The 18,393-nt window shown below is 68.8% G+C and overlaps 2 protein-coding genes across 4 annotated transcripts; one reads left to right on the forward strand and one right to left on the reverse strand.

Moving 5' to 3' along the window:
* The first annotated feature begins 286 nt into the window (after positions 1-286).
* Positions 287-2,203, forward strand: ZGLP1 (zinc finger GATA like protein 1). Of its 2 annotated transcripts, XM_064475604.1 has the most exons (4): positions 287-972; positions 1,072-1,649; positions 1,749-1,842; positions 1,943-2,203. In XM_064475604.1, the coding sequence occupies exons 1-4, from the start codon at positions 623-625 to the stop codon at positions 2,064-2,066; spliced, it is 1,146 nt and encodes a 381-aa protein (XP_064331674.1). In that variant the 5' UTR covers positions 287-622; the 3' UTR covers positions 2,067-2,203. The 2 variants fall into 2 exon arrangements, with proteins under 2 accessions (XP_064331674.1, XP_064331673.1); XM_064475603.1 differs by having other exon boundaries at positions 287-1,649.
* A 1,113-nt stretch (positions 2,204-3,316) lies between these two features.
* ICAM5 (intercellular adhesion molecule 5) lies at positions 3,317-8,875 on the reverse strand. Of its 2 annotated transcripts, XM_064475600.1 has the most exons (10): positions 8,447-8,875; positions 7,340-7,618; positions 6,942-7,253; positions 5,746-6,024; positions 5,390-5,668; positions 5,055-5,297; positions 4,740-4,982; positions 4,007-4,252; positions 3,650-3,913; positions 3,317-3,568 (listed from the first exon to the last, which is right to left on the reverse strand). In XM_064475600.1, exons 1-10 carry the CDS (start codon positions 8,502-8,504, stop codon positions 3,354-3,356), a joined length of 2,418 nt encoding a protein of 805 aa, XP_064331670.1. In that variant the 5' UTR covers positions 8,505-8,875; the 3' UTR covers positions 3,317-3,353. The 2 variants fall into 2 exon arrangements, with proteins under 2 accessions (XP_064331670.1, XP_064331671.1); XM_064475601.1 differs by lacking the exon at positions 3,317-3,568 and having other exon boundaries at positions 3,807-3,913; positions 4,007-4,287.
* Positions 8,876-18,393: the final 9,518 nt, after the last annotated feature.

An 18,393-nucleotide genomic window follows, 5' to 3' on the forward strand; every position in this document is an offset into this window, starting at 1 on the left:
CGGGGGAGGGGTGGTGCCACGGGGGGGGCACCGGGACTGGGATGGTCCCACCTGGGGGGCACTGGGAGTATCGGGGATCATCCCACCGGAGGGGAACCGGGAGGACCGGGACCGGGGCGGGGATGGTCCTACGGGGTGGGGAGAGGGAAATGGGGGTACCAGGACTGGGATGGTCCCACCGCGGGGCGCTGGCGCCGGGATGGTCTGACTGGGGGGGGGAACCGGGAGCACCGGGATCGGGGGTGGTCCCACCGGGGGGGAATGGGGAGTACCGGGACCGGGATGATCCCGCTGCTGGGGGGGGGCGGGGAAATGGGGATGCCGAGACCAGCGATGATCGAACCGGGGGCACCGGGGTTGGCCCCACCGGGGGGGAACTGGGAGCACCGGGACTGCGGATGGCTCGTCCACGGAGGAACCGGGGACACCGGGGCTGGTCCCACCGGGGGGCACCGGGGCTGCTCTGACCAGGGGGAGCGGGGGGGGGGGTCCCCACCTCACCCCCCACATACCCTGACAGCAGCCCCCGGGCAGGAGCGGGGTCCCGGAGCCCCCCCCGGGGCCCTGGAGCCCCCCGCCCCCCCCCGGGGAGGGTCTCACTTTCCTGCAGGAGACCGCACGGATGCTGGCGACCCCCGAGCCCCCCCCGGCACCTCCCGCCGCCCCCCCGGAGCACCCCAGGCTCCCCCTGACCCCCGCCAGTGGCCCCGATGCTCTCAGCCTCATCAGCCTCCAGTGCCGGCACCTGGCTGGTGGCACCGGTAACGGCACCAGTAACGGCACCGGTAACGGCATCGGGATCACTACTGGCACCAGTACCGGCAGCGGGCGGCGGCGCAAGCAGGCAGCCCCCCGGCGCGGCGCTGAGCCCTGGGACCCCTCTTTCCGTGGGGTGACCCTCCGCATGCGCCTGGGCCTCCCCACCGGCAGCGCCGAAGGCTGTCGTCTCCTCATCACCGCCCGCGGCAGCAGGTACCGGGCCCCGGCCTTGCTGTCCGTCTGTCTGGCTGTGCCTTTGGTACCTCCGGCTGCTCCATCTGTCTGTCCGGATGCACTTTTGGGAATCCCCAGACTTTTGGCTGCACAGTCCGTCTGTCTGGATCCATCCCTGGACCATGGGCTGCTCCGTCCGTCTGTCTGGATTCACGTTTGGGTACCCCCAGACTTCTGGCTGCCTCGTCCGTCTGTCTGGATGCACCCCCAGACCTTGTCCTGCCCCGTCCGTCTGTCTGGATGCATCCCTGGGCTGCTCTGTCTAGCTGGATGCACCTCCTTCAGGCATCCCTGGAACTTGGGTTGTATTGTCTGTCTGTCCGGCTGCACCTCTGGGCACCTGGGGCTGCTCTGTCCATCTGTCTGGCCGCACCTTCCCTCCCTGCAACCCCTTCCCCACCAGACCAGAGTCCCTTTCCCCTTCCCCACCGGGGACCTGGCAGCCCCCCAGGGGTGGGATCCCCCAGTTCCAGGGGTCCCCCACCCCGGGGGGGGTGTCCCCCACTCTGGGGCGGGTCCCCGATTCCGGGGGGGTCCCCGCACTCCCCCGACCCCCTTTTCCTGCAGGGGTCTCAGCCGGAGCCGGGGGAGCAGCCCCCCAGCCGGGCCCCCCAGGGCGGGCAGCAGCTCAGAAGACGATGCTCCCCTCGCCCAGGGTAAGACTGGGGTGGGGGGTTTGGGGGTGTCTGTGTGTCCGTCCCACCCCCTCCCCAGCACTGCTGGGGTTTGGGGGTGCAGCTGCGTGTCCCCCGCAGGGAGCAAGCGCTGCGCCTCCTGCAAGACGCGCCGGACCCCGCTCTGGCGAGCGGCTGAGAACGGGACCCCCCTTTGCAACGCCTGCGGCATCAGGTAGGGGACAGGGACCCCCCTCCCCCCCGGTGACAACCCCACCCTCTCGGGGACCCCCTGGGACCCCCGGCACCACCTTCACCCCGCGGATCTCTCCCAGGTACAAGAAGTACCGGGTGCGGTGCCGGCGGTGCTGGAACATCCCCGGGAAGAGCGGGACCCCCCGGCCCCAGTGTCCCCACTGCGGGGAGCGGTGTCACCCGGCCGGCGGCGGGAGGAGGTGACGGCGACGACCCCGGCGCTGGCGAGGGGACGTTGGTGGCAGCGGGGTGACAGCGGTGGAGAGCTGGTGGGGGGCTGGGGGGTGTCAGGGTGCTGGTTGGTCCCGTGGGAGCAATTAAATGTCCTGGTGCTGATGGCACAGGGTGGCCGTTGTGGTACTGGGGGGGGGACTTTGGGGGGGCCGGTGCTTGGGCGGGTCTTGGTGCCGTCACCGGTGGTTTGGTGGCCCCAGCAGGGAGCTGTGGGGATGGGGTCCTGGGGATGGGGGTCCTGGTTGTGGGTTGGGGACACAGGACAGGAGTTGGGGACAGTGGGGTGAGGGCCAGGCTGGGGGTCCCCATCTCCAGCTGTGGGTTGGGGACACAGGACAGGAGTTGGGGACAGTGGGGTGAGGGCCAGGCTGGGGGTCCCCATCTCCAGCTGTGGGTTGGGGACACAGGACAGGAGTTGGGGACAGTGGGGTGAGGGCCAGGCTGGGGGTCCCCATCTTCAGCTGGGGGTCGGGGACATGGGATGGGGCTTGGAGACAGCAAGGTGGCAGGTGGGCTGGGGGGTCCCTGGCTGTGGGTTGGGGACGTGCGAGGGCCAGGCCGGGGGACAGCAGGCACGAGCTGTCACCAGCGCAGGCAGGAAGGCGAGGGCTTCCCAGGGCAGCTGAGGGTGGGATTTTCTAGCCCTGGGCTTTTCCAGCGGGATCCAGAGCTGTGGCACCCACCGGACCCCCACAGGTGGCAGGGGGACGGACTCAGGGACACCCCCATGGCCAGGACCCGCAGGGCTCCTGCTCACCCCGAGCCTGGCCCTTGCAGGTGGGGGGCTCTGGGGCACCCCGGACACCTGGGTTCCTTATTTCTGCGGGTGGGAGGGGGGGAGCCCCTGCGAACCCAGACACTAGGGACCCTTAACGCCAGGGGGGAGGGGGAGGGATGGACCCCCAGGACCCCGGACGCCTGCATCCCCTCCCTGGAGCCAGCAGTGGGGCGGCTCAGAGCAGGGCTCACCCCAGGGTCCCCTCCCCACAGCCGGAATCACCGTCTTCCTCCCTTCCATTAAAATCAAATTATTTATTGGGTGTTGCTTTATCCCTGGGAAGAGCCGAGCCGGCGGCCGCAGCCCCCCCTGAGCATCCCCCCCTGAGTTATGGCTGTGCCGCCCTCGGCGCAGCGCCAAAGTGGTTAAAAAACACCAAAAAAACCCCTCCAAATTCCCCCAACCCCCCCACTGCGGCCTCGGCCGGGGGTACCCAGGGACCCCCCCCCACCCCTCCATCCAACCCGGGATGTTCCCAGTTACGGCTGGGTGAGCTGGATGCCGTAAATCTCCCCGCGGTCGTGCCGTTGCCGGTGCAGGCAGGCGGCTTCGGAGGAGCCCTCGGCGTCGCGCACGTTGTATTCCCCCTTCTTACACGCCGTCGTCTTCAGGTAATAACCGCCGGCGGCCGCCAAACCCACCGCGGTGACGGCGCCCAACGAGCCCAGCGAGGCCAGCAGCGCCAGCCGGCTCTCTGCGGGGCGGGAAGGGGCCGGTGACGCCGCGGCGGTGGCGGAGAGCCCCCTCCCCGCTTTACCGACGCACCCCATCTCACCGTCCACCCGCACCATCACGCTGCCGGCTCGCCGGCCGTGCCTGTTGGTTGCGGTGCAGGTGTAAAGCCCCCGGTTGGCGGCGGCGGCGGCGGCTACGGCTACCGAGCGGTTGTCGGCGGCGAAGCGGAGGTTGGGGGCGGGTGGCAGCGCCCAGCCGTAGGTGGGGGTGGGCAGCCCCTCGGCGCGGCACTCGACGCTGAAGCTGGCGCCGCGGGAGACATTGGCGGAGGGCAGCACGCGTAGGCTCACCGCGGCGGGGCTGTCTGCACCGGGGCGGCACCGTCCGTCAGCCAAAACCACCCCCTGGCGTGTAAAAATAACCAAACCCCGCTTTTCCACCCCAAAAAGTCACTCACACTCGACGGCGACGGTGATGTTGCGGAGGGCAGAGCCGTGGGCGTTGGTGGCCCGGCACTGGTAGGTGCCGGCGTGGGCGCGGGTGACGTTGGGGCTCGCCGGCGGGGGGTCCTGGTCGTCCCCCAGCTTGGCACAGGCGACGTGGGGCGGGGGGTTCCCGCTGGCGGCGCAGGCCAGCTCCGCCGGCGTCCCCTCCACCCAGAGCCGCCGCGCCGGGCAGCCCGTCTCGCCGATGCTCGGCTCGTCTGCAAGCCGGGAGGGACACGGCACGGGGGGCTGGCTGTCCCCGGTCCCCCGCGATGGGGTGCGGTGACCGACCGCCCACCCCCTTCCCCACCCTGCGCTGGAGGGACCGCCTGGGCTCCTCACCAGGCTGGCACAGCCGCGGCCCCCCCGGCACGGCCACGGTGTCCCAGCCGCGGCCCCCCCGGCACGGCCACGGTGTCCCAGCCGCGGCCCCCCCGGCACGGCCACGGTGTCCCAGCCGCGGCACCCCCGGCACGGCCACGGTGTCCCAGCCGCGGCACCCCCGGCACGGCCACGGTGTCCCAGCCGCGGCGCCCCATGGCACAGCCACGCCGTGCCCGGCACAGACCCAGCGCCCCAGCCATGTCATTCCTGGCACAGCTATGAGATCCCTGGCACGGCGTTCCCAGCATGGATAACGGCAACCCCAGCACCGCCAGATCCCACCCCCGGCACCGCCAGATCCCTGTGTCCCCCGGCACTCACACTCGACGGCGACGACGACGCTGCGGATGGCTGAGCCGTGCTTGTTGGTGGCCCGGCAGATGTAGCGGCCGGCGTCGGCCCGGCTGACGGCCCGGCTCCCCCGGGCGCGGGGGGCACCGCCGTCGCGGGCGCAGCGGGTGCTGGGTGGGGGGTCCCCGTCGGCGCGGCACGCGAGCTCCCGCCGTTCCCCCTCCACCCAGGTGCGGTGGGCCGGGCAGCCCCTCTCCGTCAGGGTGGGCTCGTCTGGAAAGCGGGGTCCCGGTTAGCGCGGTGGCCGCCGGCACGGCCGCGGCGGGAGATGCCGGCCCCACTCACACTCCACGCGGACGGTGACCAGCCGGCTCTGCGTCCCCAGGCTGTTGGTGGCGTTGCAGAGGTAGGTGCCGGCTCGGGAACGGGTGACCAGCTCCGGCTCCCCGGTGCTGACGGTGACGCCGTTCCTACCACAGACGACGGTGGGCGCGGGGTTGCCGGCGGCACGGCAGGACAGCGCTTCCCGCGTCCCCCGCAGCCACGTGCGGTTGCTGGGGCAGTCGCTCGCCGCCATTTCGGGCATGTCTGGAAAAGACGGAGGGATGCACCGGGAACGCCGGGAGCAGCCCGTGCCGGCTGCCGTGGGCACAACCAGGACCCTCTGGAGAGGCACTCACAGAGCACGGCGAGGCGGGCGTCCGTGTCCTTCGTCACCGTGCCGTCGCCGATGGCCAGGCTGGCGCGGCACCCGAATTGCCGCCCGTCATCCTCCCGCCGGGCCACCAGCCGCAGCTCCAACCGGGACTGTGGTCCCTCAGCCAGGACCCCCCCGTCGGCATCGCGGAGCTGCAGCCGGACGGCCGGGGGGTCGGCGACCCCGGCGCGGCACGCTACCGTCACCTCGCTGCCCGCCGGTGCCGCTGCCGGGCTCAGCTCCAGGACGGGTGCCGCGAAGCCTGCGGGAAGGTGCCGTGGGTCCAACGGGGTTTTGGGATGGGCTCCGGTTATCGCGCCACCGCGCCCGGTGCCTTACGGTAGACGCGGAGCTGCGTCTGCGCCGTCCGCGCTGCCGTGGCCACCGCCGCGGTGCAGGTCAGCTCCTGCTGCCCCGGGGCGCTGGTTGAGAGCGCGGTGACGGCGGTGAGCACGTCCCCGGCCGCCGCCACGGTGAAGTTTAGGCTTTGCTCTGCCAGGGTGATGGCGAAGCGGACGTCCCCGGCGGGGAAGGCGCCGGCGATCCGGCAGCTGGCGTTGGCGGTGGTGCCGGCTTCGAGGTGGGCGGGAGCCCGGAGCTGGGGTGGCTCAGGGAGGGCTGCGGGGATGCGGTGTCACCGGGGACGTGCCTCGTCCCCGGCTGCGCCTCGGTGCCGGGGAGGGGATCCCAGCGGCCGGACCCTCACCGGCACCCGGTGAGAGTGCAGAGCTGCCGGGGGGGGGGGGGGGGGCTGCGGTGAGGCCCCCACACCAGGGTGGGATTGGGGATCCCGGCGTGGCCCCGGCTGCCGGACAAGGGCAGGGAGGGATTCGGCGCGAGGCCGAACGGGAACGGGATTAGAGTAACGGTGCTCAGCTGGCCGGTCCCGGAGAGACTGGGATGGGGTGGGACTGGGATGGGTTTGGGGTGGAATGGAATGGGATGGGGACAGGAATAGGGATGGGCTGGGAAAAGAATTGGGATGGGACGGGATGAGATGGGGGTGGTCACTGGGATGGGAACAGGACTGGGATGGAATGGAATGGGATGGGATGGGGACTGGGATGGGAAAGAACTAGGATGGGGACAGCATGAGGATGGAGCCAGGAATGGGATGGGGATGGAGATGAGACTGGGATGGGGATGGAGATGAGACTGGGACGGGAATGGGGACTGGGATGGGGATGGAGATGAGACTGGGACGGGAATGGGGACTGGGATGGGGATGGAGATGAGATTGGGATGGGAATGGGGACTGGGATGGGGATGGAGATGAGACTGGGATGAAATGGGGATGGGGATGGGGATGGAGACAAGACTGGGATGGGGATGGGGACTGGGATGGGGACAGAGATGAGACTGGGATGGGGACGGGGTCTGGGATGGGGACGGAGGTGGTGTCTGGGATAGGCTAGGGATGAAGGCTGAGATGGGGATGGGAACGGGGACACCACAGGGATGGGGACTGGGAGGAGATGGGACGGGGATGGGGACGGGGCGGTGCCAAACCGCTCCCGAACATCCGCAGCACTCACCGAAAACCGAGAGCTTGACGGGGACGGCGGCGCGGGCGAAGAGGGGCCCGTGGGGCCGCAGGGACAGCTCGGCGTGGCAGGTGACGTCCTGCCCGTGGTCCCCGGGGCCGGCGGTCAGCAGGTGACTGACGGCCACGCTGGTGCTGCCCTCGGCAGCACCAAAACTCTCCGTCCGCAGCGTTTCGGCGCCTCGGCGCAACGTCACCGTCAGGTTCCCCACCGGAGCCACCTCCACCACCCGGCACGTCAAGTTACGGCTCTCGCCCACCGCCACGGCCGCCACCGGCTCCAGCACCACCCGCTCCGGCAACCCTGGGAGGTGGCAACCGCCGAACCGTCACCCGCCGCCCCCCAACCACCACCTCCCAGCCGCCCCTGACCCCCCTCCAAGCACTCACGGTAGACGAGGATGCCGGCGCTGGCGTTGGCTTGGGTGTCACCGCAGCGCCCGTAGCACGTGGCGGTGCCGGGGCTCCACTGGGAGACGTTGAGGAGCCGGAAGCTTTGCCAGCGGCGCCCGCCGGCCCCCGCGGCCACGGGCAAGGGGGTCTCCAGCCCCAGCGTGGCGTTGCCCCCCGGGCAGGCGCTGCGGCTGCAGTTGATGGCCACCGAGCCCCCGAAGGGCACCACGGCCACCCGTGGCCAGGCCCCCACCGTGAACGTGCCCCGGGCGACCCCTGCGAGAGCCCCCACCGCGGGCAGCCCCCGCTGGCTCAGCCCCAGCACCCCCCGGCTGGAGACACCCCCCCCGCCCCGATCCTGGCTGCAGGGGGAGACCCCCAAGGCCCACCCCAGCGAGCCCTGGGCCGAGACCCCCCCCACACTCCCCGGGGGGACGCAGGCGTCCGGGGTCCTGGGGGTCCCGCTGTGAGTCTCCCTCCAGGCACTAAGGGTCCTCAGGGTTCACCACCCCCCCCCAAAAAATAAGGGACACAGGCATCTGGGGTCTCCAGGATCCACCCCCCCACCCCCCCCCCTTAATTAGGCATCCCTGGTGTTTGGGGTCCTTGGGGACCACCCCCCAAAATAAGGGACACATGTCTCTGGGGTCCTGGGGGTCCCCCTCAAGCCCCCTCCAGCATTAGGGGTCTCTGGTCTTGGAGGGGGGGGTCCCTGGGGGTCACCCCCTTCCACTCCCCATCATGATGGGGCTCTCTGGGGGTCCAACCTCCCCCTCCCCATTATTAAGAGTCCCTGGGATCTGGGCTCCCCAGAATCATATATCCCCCCCCTATTAAGGGACCCAGGCGTCTGAGCTCATCAGGGTCGACACCCCCCCTCCCCCAATTACAGTCCCTGGTGTCTGGGGGGGGTCCCCGAGGTGACAACCCCCCCTATAATTAAGGGTTCCTGGTGTCCCCGGAGACGACACCCCGTCCCCTCGCCGCTTCCCAGCACGATGGCTCCCCGGGGTCCGTGTCCCGCCCCCCCCCCCCCCCAATCCCGGAGGGACCCAGGCGTCCGGGCCCCCCCCAGCGCCCCCCCGCCCCCCGGGCCCCCCTTACCTGCCAGCGCCAGGATGAGGGGGGGCAGCAGCCGCGCGGCCGGGCAGGGGGGTCCCATCCGGTCCCGGCTCCGCTCGGGGGGGGCACGGGGAGGAGGATGGGGATGAAGAGGAGGATGAGGAGGACGGGGATGAAGAGGAGGATGGGAAGAGGAGGATGAGGATGAAGAGGAGGATGGGGATGGAGAGGAGGATGGGAAGAGGGGGATGGGGATGAAGAGGAGGATGGGAAGAGGAGGATGGGGATGAAGAGGAGGATGGGAAGAGGAGGATGAGGATGAAGAGGAGGATGGGGATGGAGAGGAGGATGGGAAGAGGAGGACGGGGATGAAGAGGAGGATGGGAAGAGGAGGATGGGGATGAAGAGGAGGATGGGGATGAAGGCAGCTCCTCCGCTGCCGCGAACGGAGGCGAGGAAGGCGCCGGTACCGCCGGGCTGCTCCTCCCCCCGCCCCCAGCTGGGCCCCCCCCCCCGAGGCTTCATCCTCCCCCACCCGGTGCTCGGCGCTGCACAGGACCTCCCCCCCTCCGTGCCCGGATCGGGCCCCTCTCCGGTGCTCCGCCCTGCACAGGACCCCCACGGGTGTCCGAATCGGGCCCCTCTCCGTGCTCCGTCCTGCACAGGACCCCCACCGGTGTCCGGATCGGGCCCCTCCCGGTGCTCCGTCCTGCACAGGACCCCCCCAGGTGCCCGGATCGGGCCCCTCTCCGTGCTCCGTCCTGCACAGGACCCCCCCGGGTGCCCGGATCGGGCCCCTCTCCGTGCTCCGTCCTGCACAGGACCCCCACGGGTGTCCGGATCGGGCCCCTCCCGGTGCTCCGTCCTGCACAGGACCCCCCCAGGTGCCCGGATCGGGCCCCTCTCCGTGCTCCGTCCTGCACAGGACCCCCCCGGGTGCCCGGATCGGGCCCCTCTCCCCCCCCCGCCCCCCCCTACAGCCGGAGCCGGCAGCAGCTGTGCCGCGGGGGTGGCACCCATCCTGCGTGGGTGCAGTGACAGACCGGGACCAGCTGCGTGTGTCCCCCCTCCCCCCCCCCGTCCCCCTCCCCCCAACCCGTGGGGTGCCGCCCACGCGCTCACGGGGGGGGGGGGGGGGGGGGGCAGGGCAAGGGGCAGCCACGGGCCTGGCTGCAGTGGGGCGGGGGGCGGGGGGGTGGGGGAGGCCACCCATAGCCACGCGTGGGGTGCACGGGGTGTGCGCGTCACTGCGTGCGGGACACGCCTGCAGGCGTGCGCGGCGTGCGCGTGCGTTGCACGCGCGTCACGTGCAGGCAGGCGCGCGCTGCGTGTGCACGCAGGCGGGCATTACGCATGCAGGTGTGTGTATGGCATGCGGGCAGGCGTGGCACGTGCATCATGCACGCAAGCATGTGTTGCGTGTGCAGCGTGCGCGTGCAGGCACGCAAGGTGTGTGTGCATACAGCCATGGCTTGCGTGTGCATGCGGGCGTGTGTATCACGAGCATGCGGGCGTGTAGGCGTGCATTGCGTGTGCACGTCGGTGTGAGCATCATGTTCATGCAGGTGTGCACTGCATGTGCGTGCAGGCGCGTGTATTGTGTACGTGCAGGCACGTAGGCGTGCATTGCGTGTGCATGCAGCCATGCATTGCATGTGCATGCAGGCATGTGTATCACATACATGCAGGCACGTAGGCGTGCATTGCGTGTGCATGCAGCCATGCATTGCATGTGCATGCAGGCGTGTGTATCATGTACATGCAGGCACGTAGGCGTGCGTTGCATGTGCATGCAGGAATGTGCATCATGTGCATGCATACGTGTGTATCACGTACATGCAGGCACGTAGGCGTGCGCTGCATGTGCATGCAGGAATGTGCATCATGTGCATGCAGGCATGTGCATCATGTGCATGCAGGCACGTAGGCGTGTATTGCATGTGCATGCAGATGTGTGCATCATGTGCATGCAGGTATGTAGGCGTGCACTGCATGTGCGTGCAGCCACGCATTACATGTGCCTGCAGGTGCGTGCATTGCATGTGCATGCATACGTGTGTATCATGTACATGCAGCCGTGCATTGCATGTGCATGCAGGCATGTGCATCATGTGCATGCAGGCACGTAGGCGCGCATTCCATGTGCATGCAGGCATGTGCATCATGTGCATGCAGGCATGTAGGCGTGCATTGCATGTGCATGCAGGCATGTAGGCGTGCATTGCATGTGCATGCAGGCATGTGCATCATGTGCATGCAGGCATGTGCATCATGTGCATGCAGGCACGTAGGCGCGCATTCCATGTGCATGCAGGCATGTGCATCATGTGCATGCAGGCATGTAGGCGTGCATTCCATGTGCATGCAGGCATGTGCATCATGTGCATGCAGGCATGTGCATCATGTGCATGCAGGCACGTAGGCGCGCATTCCATGTGCATGCAGGCATGTGCATCATGTGCATGCAGGCACGTAGGCGCGCATTCCATGTGCATGCAGGCATGTGCATCATGTGCATGCAGGCACGTAGGCGCGCATTCCATGTGCATGCAGGCATGTGCATCATGTGCATGCAGGCATGTAGGCGTGCATTGCATGTGCATGCAGGCATGTGCATCATGTGCATGCAGGCATGTGCATCATGTGCATGCAGGCACGTAGGTGTGCATTCCATGTGCATGCAGCCATGCATTGCATGTGCCTGCAGGTGCGTGCATCATGTGCGTGCAGGCGTGTGCACCGCGTGCGTGCAGGCGCGCACCACAAGCACGCCAACACGCCCCTCCATCGCACGCCGCGCCGCCGATGCCACCGCCACGGCGGGTGCCCGCCGTGCCCCATCCCCTCGCCGTGCCGGCGGCGTGGGCGAAGCGTGATCCCTCCCCGCCGCGTGGCATCACGCTCCGGTGATGTGGCATGGCGTGGTGTGGCATGGCGTGGTGTGGCGTGGCATGGCGTGGTGTGGCATGGCGTGGCATGGCGTGGCGTGGTGTGGCATGGCGTGGCGTGGTGTGGCATGGCGTGGTGTGGCGTGGCGTGGTGTGGCATGGCGTGGCATGGCGTGGTGTGGCGTGGCGTGGTGTGACATGGCGTGGTGTGGCGTGGTGTGGCATGGTGTGGCGTGGCGTGGCGTGGCATGGCGTGGCGTGGCATGGCGTGGTGTGGCATGGCGTGGCATGGCGTGGTGTGGCATGGCGTGGCATGGCATGGCGTGGTGTGGCATGGCGTGGCATGGCGTGGCGTGGTGTGGCGTGGTGTGGCATGGCATGGCGTGGCGTGGCGTGGTGTGGCGTGGTGTGGCATGGCGTGGCGTGGCGTGGTGTGGCGTGGCGTGGTGTGGCGTGGCGTGGCGTGGCGTGCCGTGGCGTGCCGTGGCGTGGCGTGGCGTGGCGTGGCATGGCGTGGTGTGGCGTGGCGTGGTGTGGCGTGGCGTGGCGTGGCGTGGCGTGGCGTGGCGTGGCGTGGCGTGGTGTGGCATGGCGTGCCATGGCGTGGTGTGGCATGGCATGGCGTGCCATGGCGTGGCGTGGCGTGGCGTGGCGTGCCATGGCGTGGCGTGGCGTGGCGTGGCATGGCGTGGCGTGGCATGGCGTGGCATGGCATGGCGTGGCGTGGCGTGGCGTGGCATGGCGTGGCGTGGTATGGCGTGGCGTGGCGTGGCATGGCGTGGCGTGGCGTGGCGTGGCGTGGCGTGCCATGGCGTGGTGTGGTGTGGCGTGGTGTGGCGTGGCATGGCGTGGCGTGCCATGGCGTGGCGTGGCGTGGCGTGGCGTGGCGTGGCGTGGCGTGGCGTGGCGTGGCGTGCCATGGCGTGGTGTGGTGTGGCGTGGTGTGGCGTGGCGTGGCGTGGCGTGCCATGGCGTGGTGTGGTGTGGCGTGGTGTGGCGTGGCGTGGCGTGGCGTGCCATGGCGTGGCGTGGCGTGGCGTGGCGTGGCGTGGCGTGGCGTGGCGTGGCGTGGCGTGGCGTGGCGTGGCGTGGCGTGGCATGGCGTGGCATGGCGTGGTGTGGCGTGGCGTGGCGTGGCGTGGCGTGGCGTGGCGTGCCATGGCGTGGCGTGGCATGGCATGCCATGGCGTGGCATGGTGTGGCGTGGCGTGGCGTGGCGTGGCGTGCCATGGCATGGCGTGGCGTGGCGTGGCGTGGCGTGGCGTGGCGTGGCGTGGCGTGGCGTGGCGTGGCGTGGCGTGGCGTGGGCTGCCGTCACGCCGAGGCGGGAGCGACGGTGCCAGCGAGTGCCAGGCGCTGCCGCGCTCACGGTCGCTCCGTCTCCCGCTGGCTCCGGCCGCGCTCGCTTCGTGTCGGTCCCCGGTTGGGGACCGATGTTTGGGCACCAAGGTGGGGGGTGACACCCCCCCCCCAGCCCGCTCTGGGCCCCCCCGCCCCCCCCCGATGCCTCCTCCAGCCGCAGACCGGCTCCCTAGAGCTCCCATCCCCCCCAGCCCTTGTCCCTGGCTCCAACCCACGCCACCCCCCACCGTGCTCCCCTCCCAAATCCATCCCCCCCCCCCCCGAACCCCCAATCCCGGCTCCAATCCCCTCCCTGTACCCCCATCCCCTACCTGTACCCCATCCCCTGCCTGTACCCCCATCCCCTGTCCGTACCCCATCCCCTGCCTGTACCCCCATCCCCTGCCCGTACCCCCATCCCCTCCCCGTACCCCATCCCCTGCCTGTACCCCCATCCCCTCCCCGTACCCCCATCCCCTCCCCGTACCCCCATCCCCTGCCTGTACCCCCATCCCCTCCCTGTACCCCATCCCCTCCCCGTACCCCCATCCCCTGCCTGTACCCCCATCCCCTCCCTGTACCCCATCCCCTGCCTGTACCCCCATCCCCTCCCTGTACCCCATCCCCTGCCTGTACCCCCATACCCTCCCCGTACCCATCCCCTGCCCGTACCCCCATCCCCTCCCCGTACCCCATCCCCTGCCCGTACCCCCATCCCCTCCCCGTACCCCCATCCCCTGCCCGTACCCCCATCCCCTGCCTGTACCCCCATCCCCTGCCTGTACCCCCATCCCCTCCCCGTACCCCCATCCCCTGCCCGTACCCCCATCCCCTCCCCGTACCCCCATCCCCTCCCCGTACCCCATCCCCTCCCCGTACCCCCATCCCCTCCCCGTACCCCATCCCCTGCCCGTACCCCCATCCCCTGCCCGTACCCCATCCCCTGCCCGTACCCCCATCCCCTCCCTGTACCCCCATCCCCTGCCCGTACCCCATCCCCTGCCTGTCCCCCCGTCCCCTGCCCGTACCCCATCCCCTGCCTGTACCCCCATCCCCTGCCCGTACCCCCATCCCCTCCCCGTACCCCATCCCCTCCCCGTACCCCATCCCATGCCCGTACCCCCATCCCCTCCCCGTACCCCATCCCCTGCCCGTACTCCATCCCATGCCCGTACCCCATCCCCTCCCCGTACCCCATCCCCTGCCCGTACTCCATCCCATGCCCGTACCCCCATCCCCTCCCCGTACCCCATCCCCTCCCCGTACCCCATCCCCTGCCTGTACCCCCATCCCATGCCCGTACCCCCATCCCCTCCCCGTACCCCATCCCCTGCCCGTACCCCATCCCCTGCCTGTACCCCCATCCCCTGCCCGTACCCCCATCCCCTCCCCGTACCCCATCCCCTGCCTATACCCCCATCCCCTGCCCGTACCCCCATCCCCTGCCTGTACCCCCATCCCCTCCCCGTACCCCATCCCCTGCCTGTACCCCCATCCCCTGCCTGTACCCCCATCCCCTCCCCGTACCCCATCCCCTCCCCGTACCCCATCCCCTCCTTGTACCCCATCCCCTCCCCGTACCCCCATCCCCTCCCCGTACCCCATCCCCTCCCCGTACCCCCATCCCCTCCCCGTACCCCATCCCCTGCCCGTACCCCCATCCCCTCCCCGTACCCCATCCCCTGCCCGTACTCCATCCCATGCCCATACCCCCATCCCCTCCCCGTACCCCATCCCCTGCCCGTACCCCCATCCCCTGCCCGTACCCCATCCCCTCCCCGTACCCCATCCCCTCCCCGTACCCCCATCCCCTCCCCGTACCCCATCCCATGCCCGTACCCCCATCCCCTGCCCGTACCCCATCCCCTGCCCGTACCCCCATCCCCTGCCCGTACCCCATCCCCTCCCCGTACCCCATCCCCTCCCCGTACCCCCATCCCCTCCCCGTACCCCATCCCATGCCCGTACCCCCATCCCCTGCCCGTACCCCATCCCCTCCCCGTACCCCCATCCCCTGCCCGTACCCCATCCCCTCCCCGTACCCCCATCCCCTCCCCGTACCCCATCCCATGCCCGTACCCCCATCCCCTGCCCGTACCCCATCCCCTCCCCGTACCCCCATCCCCTGCCCGTACCCCATCCCCTGCCCGTACCCCATCCCCTCCCCGTACCCCCATCCCCTGCCCGTACCCCATCCCCTGCCCGTACCCCATCCCCTCCCCGTACCCCCATCCCCTCATCCCGGCTCCCCCTCACCCCCCCGTGTTGCCCACAGCCCTGGGGGTCACCAAGGACGGGGGGTGCGGGGGGGTGTCACTGTGGGGGTCAGCAGCCAGCAGCACCAGGAGATCGTTCGATTGCTCCCAAGGTGCCAGCCACAACCCTGCCACCCCAGTGCAGCCCAGTACCGCCCAGTACAGCCCAGTACCGCCCAGTACAGCCCAGTATCCTCCAGTACCCCCCAGTACCGCCCAGTACAGCCCAGTACCTACCAGTACAGCCCAGTACCCCCCAGTACAGCCCAGTACAGCACAGTACAGCCCAGTACAGTCCAGTACCCCCCAGTACCACCCAGTACAGCCCAGTACAGCCCAGTACAGTCCAGTACAGCCCAGTACCCCCCAGTACAGCCCAGTACCCCCCAGTACAGTCCAGTACAGCCCAGTACCCCCCAGTTCAGCCCAGTACCCCCCAGTACAGTCCAGTACAGCCCAGTACAGTCCAGTACAGCCCAGTACAGCCCAGAACCCCCCAGTACAGCCCAGTACCCCCCAGTACAGCCCAATAAAGCCCAGTACAGCCCAGTACAGCCCAGCATAACCCTCGCCCCACACGCCACCAGCAGGTGCTTGTGCAGCTCATGGATGAATTGGGACGGTCCCACAAGGACAATCCAGCCATGAACAGACGTTCCCGCGCCGTGAGGGGAGCCTGAGGCCAGGGTGATGGGCACGGGGAGGGGTCTGCAACATCACCGAGCCCCTCTCTGACATCATCTGCTACTTCTCCTGCTTCGGGGAGAGGAAGACAGAGACTTTTACGGTGCTGGCTTACGGTAAGAGGCTGCTGGAGCCCTTCCCGTGGGGCTTTCCCTGTGGGTGGGGCCGGGGATGGGGGATGCGGGAAGGGGGTCGGGATGCGCCGGACCTGGGGAGCCCCCACCCCTCAGGGGGCAGCAGGATGGGGCAAACTGGGATGGAGATGGGGCCACAACTGGTGCTGGGAAGAGAGGTTGGGATGAGCTGGGAGCCGGATCTGGCAGAGCTTGTATGGGAGCGGCTTTGGGATGAGGCAGGTGCCAGATCCAGCGCGGGTCCCAAGGGTCCAACAGGGCTTGGGATGAGGCGGGTGCTGGGTCCAGCAGAGCTTGGGATGAGGCGGGTGCTGGGTCTGGCAGGGCTTGGGATGAGGCGGGTGCTGGGTCCAGCAGAGCTTGGGATGAGGCGGGTGCTGGGTCCAACAGAGCTTGGGATGAGGCGGGTGCTGGGTCCAGCAGAGCTTGGGATGAGGTGGGTGCTGGGTCCAACAGGGCTTGGGATGAGGCGGGTGCTGGGTCCAACAGGGCTTGGGATGAGGCGGGTGCTGGGTCCAGCAGAGCTTGGGATGAGGTGGGTGCTGGGTCCAACAGGGCTTGGGATGAGGCGGGTGCTGGGTCCAACAGGGCTTGGGATGAGGCGGGTGCTGGGTCCAACAGAGCTTGGGATGAGGTGGGTGCTGGGTCCAACAGGGCTTGGGATGAGGCGGGTGCTGGGTCCAGCAGAGCTTGGGATGAGGTGGGTGCTGGGTCCAACAGGGCTTGGGATGAGGCGGGTGCTGGGTCCAACAGGGCTTGGGATGAGGCGGGTGCTGGGTCCAGCAGAGCTTGGGTAGGAGCCACTTGGGGATGAGCCCTGTCCCAAGTCCAGCAGAGTTTGGGCTCAGGAGCTGTTCATGGGAAGAGCCAGGTGCTGGATGCAGCGATGGAGCCCAAGGGTGGGAGAGATTGGGTCCCCGCTGCAGCGGGGTCCTGCAGCACAAGCCGGGCCCCAAGGCTTGCTCTAGGGCTGAGGGGCTTTGCACGGAGCCGAGGGGCTTTGCACGGAAGGGCATGAGGTTTTGCACCAGGGACAAGGAGCACTGCACTAGGGCAGAAGGGTTTTGAGCCGTGCTTGAAGAGCTTTGCACAAGGCAGAAGGGTTTTGCATGAAGGAAGCGTGGGCTGGACGGGAGGGCAGCGAGGGGGGCTGAGAGCTGGCGCAAGAGCAGAGCTCCGAGGGTCGTGAGCAACGGGGCAGGGTCTGGCTGGAGGCCCCTCACTAGCGGTGCCCCCCAGGGGTCTGCGCTGGCTCCAGCCCCGGTCAACGCATCCATCGGTGCCCTGGACGAAGGGGCGGAGCGTCCCCTCATCATCCTCGCTGGCGGTCCCAAGCCGGGAGGGGCGGCTGATGCGGCGGGGGGCTGTGCCGGCCCCCAGCGAGAGCGGGACAGGCTGGAGAGCTGGGCCCGGGGGAGCCTCAGGGACCGCAGCGAGAGCAAGCGTGGGGTCCTGCCCTGGGGAGGGGCGACCCCCCGCACCGGCACAGGCTGGGGGGACCTGCTGGAGAGCGGCTCTGCTGGGAAGGGCTGGGGGTGCTGGGGGGCAGCGAGGTGACCCCGAGCCAGCACCGGGCCCGTGGGGCCGAGGAGGCCAGCGGTACCTGGGGGGCACAGTGTCATGTTTTAGCCCCAGTCAGACACCAAGCCCTACCCAGCCGCTCGCTCACTCTCCATGGTGGGACAGGGGAGAGGATCGGAAGCATTAAAGTGAGCAAATAATTGGGTTGAAATAAAGACTATCGAATTGGCGAAGCCAAACCCGCGCACAGACAAAGCAAACCAAGGAATCCCTTCACTGCTTCCCGCGGGCAGGCGGGTGCTCAGCCATCCCCGGGAACGCAGGGCTCCAGCGCGTGTAACGGTGCCCCGGGGAGACAAACGCATCACGCCAACACCCGTCCTTCCTTCTGCCCCCAGCGCTGCCCGCTGAGCTTGGCGTCGCATGGCTGTCCCTGGGGGCTGCTGTGCCCCCTCCCAGCTCCGAGTGCCCCTGGCAGAGCAGGGGGGGGCTGGAAAAGTCCTTGACCAGCGTAAGCCCTGCTCAGCAACAACTAAAACATCAGTGTGTTACCAACATTATTTACAATCTAAGTCCAAACCTCAGCACTGTACAAGCTACAGTGAAGTCAAATTAACTCTATCCCAACTAAAACCATGACAGAGGGTGCCAGAGCAGGGACACAGGCTGCCCAGAGGGGCTGTGGGGTCCCTTCCCTGGAGACATTCACCCCCCGCCTGGACGCGGCCCTGTGCCCCTGCTCTGGGGGTGCCTGCTCGGGCAGGGGGTGGGATGGGGTGAGCTCCAGGGGGCCCTTCCGACCCCCGCCACTCTGGGATTCTGTGGTTTACCAGAAGGGGGGATTCCTTGCCTATTAATATTAATAATTATATATATATATTATATATATATAATTATATATTACAATGAGGACAGGTCGCCTAAAGGACGCTTTGTTTTCGTTCTTATCGGCACCCCAATCGTTGGCCTCCCTGACTCGACACTTTATCAGCCCCGCTCGCAGCGGCTTCTGAGGCGGGATGTTCCCTCCTATCGGCCTCGCAGCTCCCCTCAAGGACAGAGGCGTAAACCAGACGCTTCCCCGTCCCCCCGTGCCCGGCGCCGCCCGGGGCGCTCGCCTTTGCCAGCCTCACGCGGGGCATTGTTATGGCTTAGCAGAAAATTAG

This window comes from Phalacrocorax carbo, chromosome 30 (assembly GCF_963921805.1).
Source record: "Phalacrocorax carbo chromosome 30, bPhaCar2.1, whole genome shotgun sequence".
Lineage (NCBI taxonomy): Eukaryota > Metazoa > Chordata > Aves > Suliformes > Phalacrocoracidae > Phalacrocorax > Phalacrocorax carbo.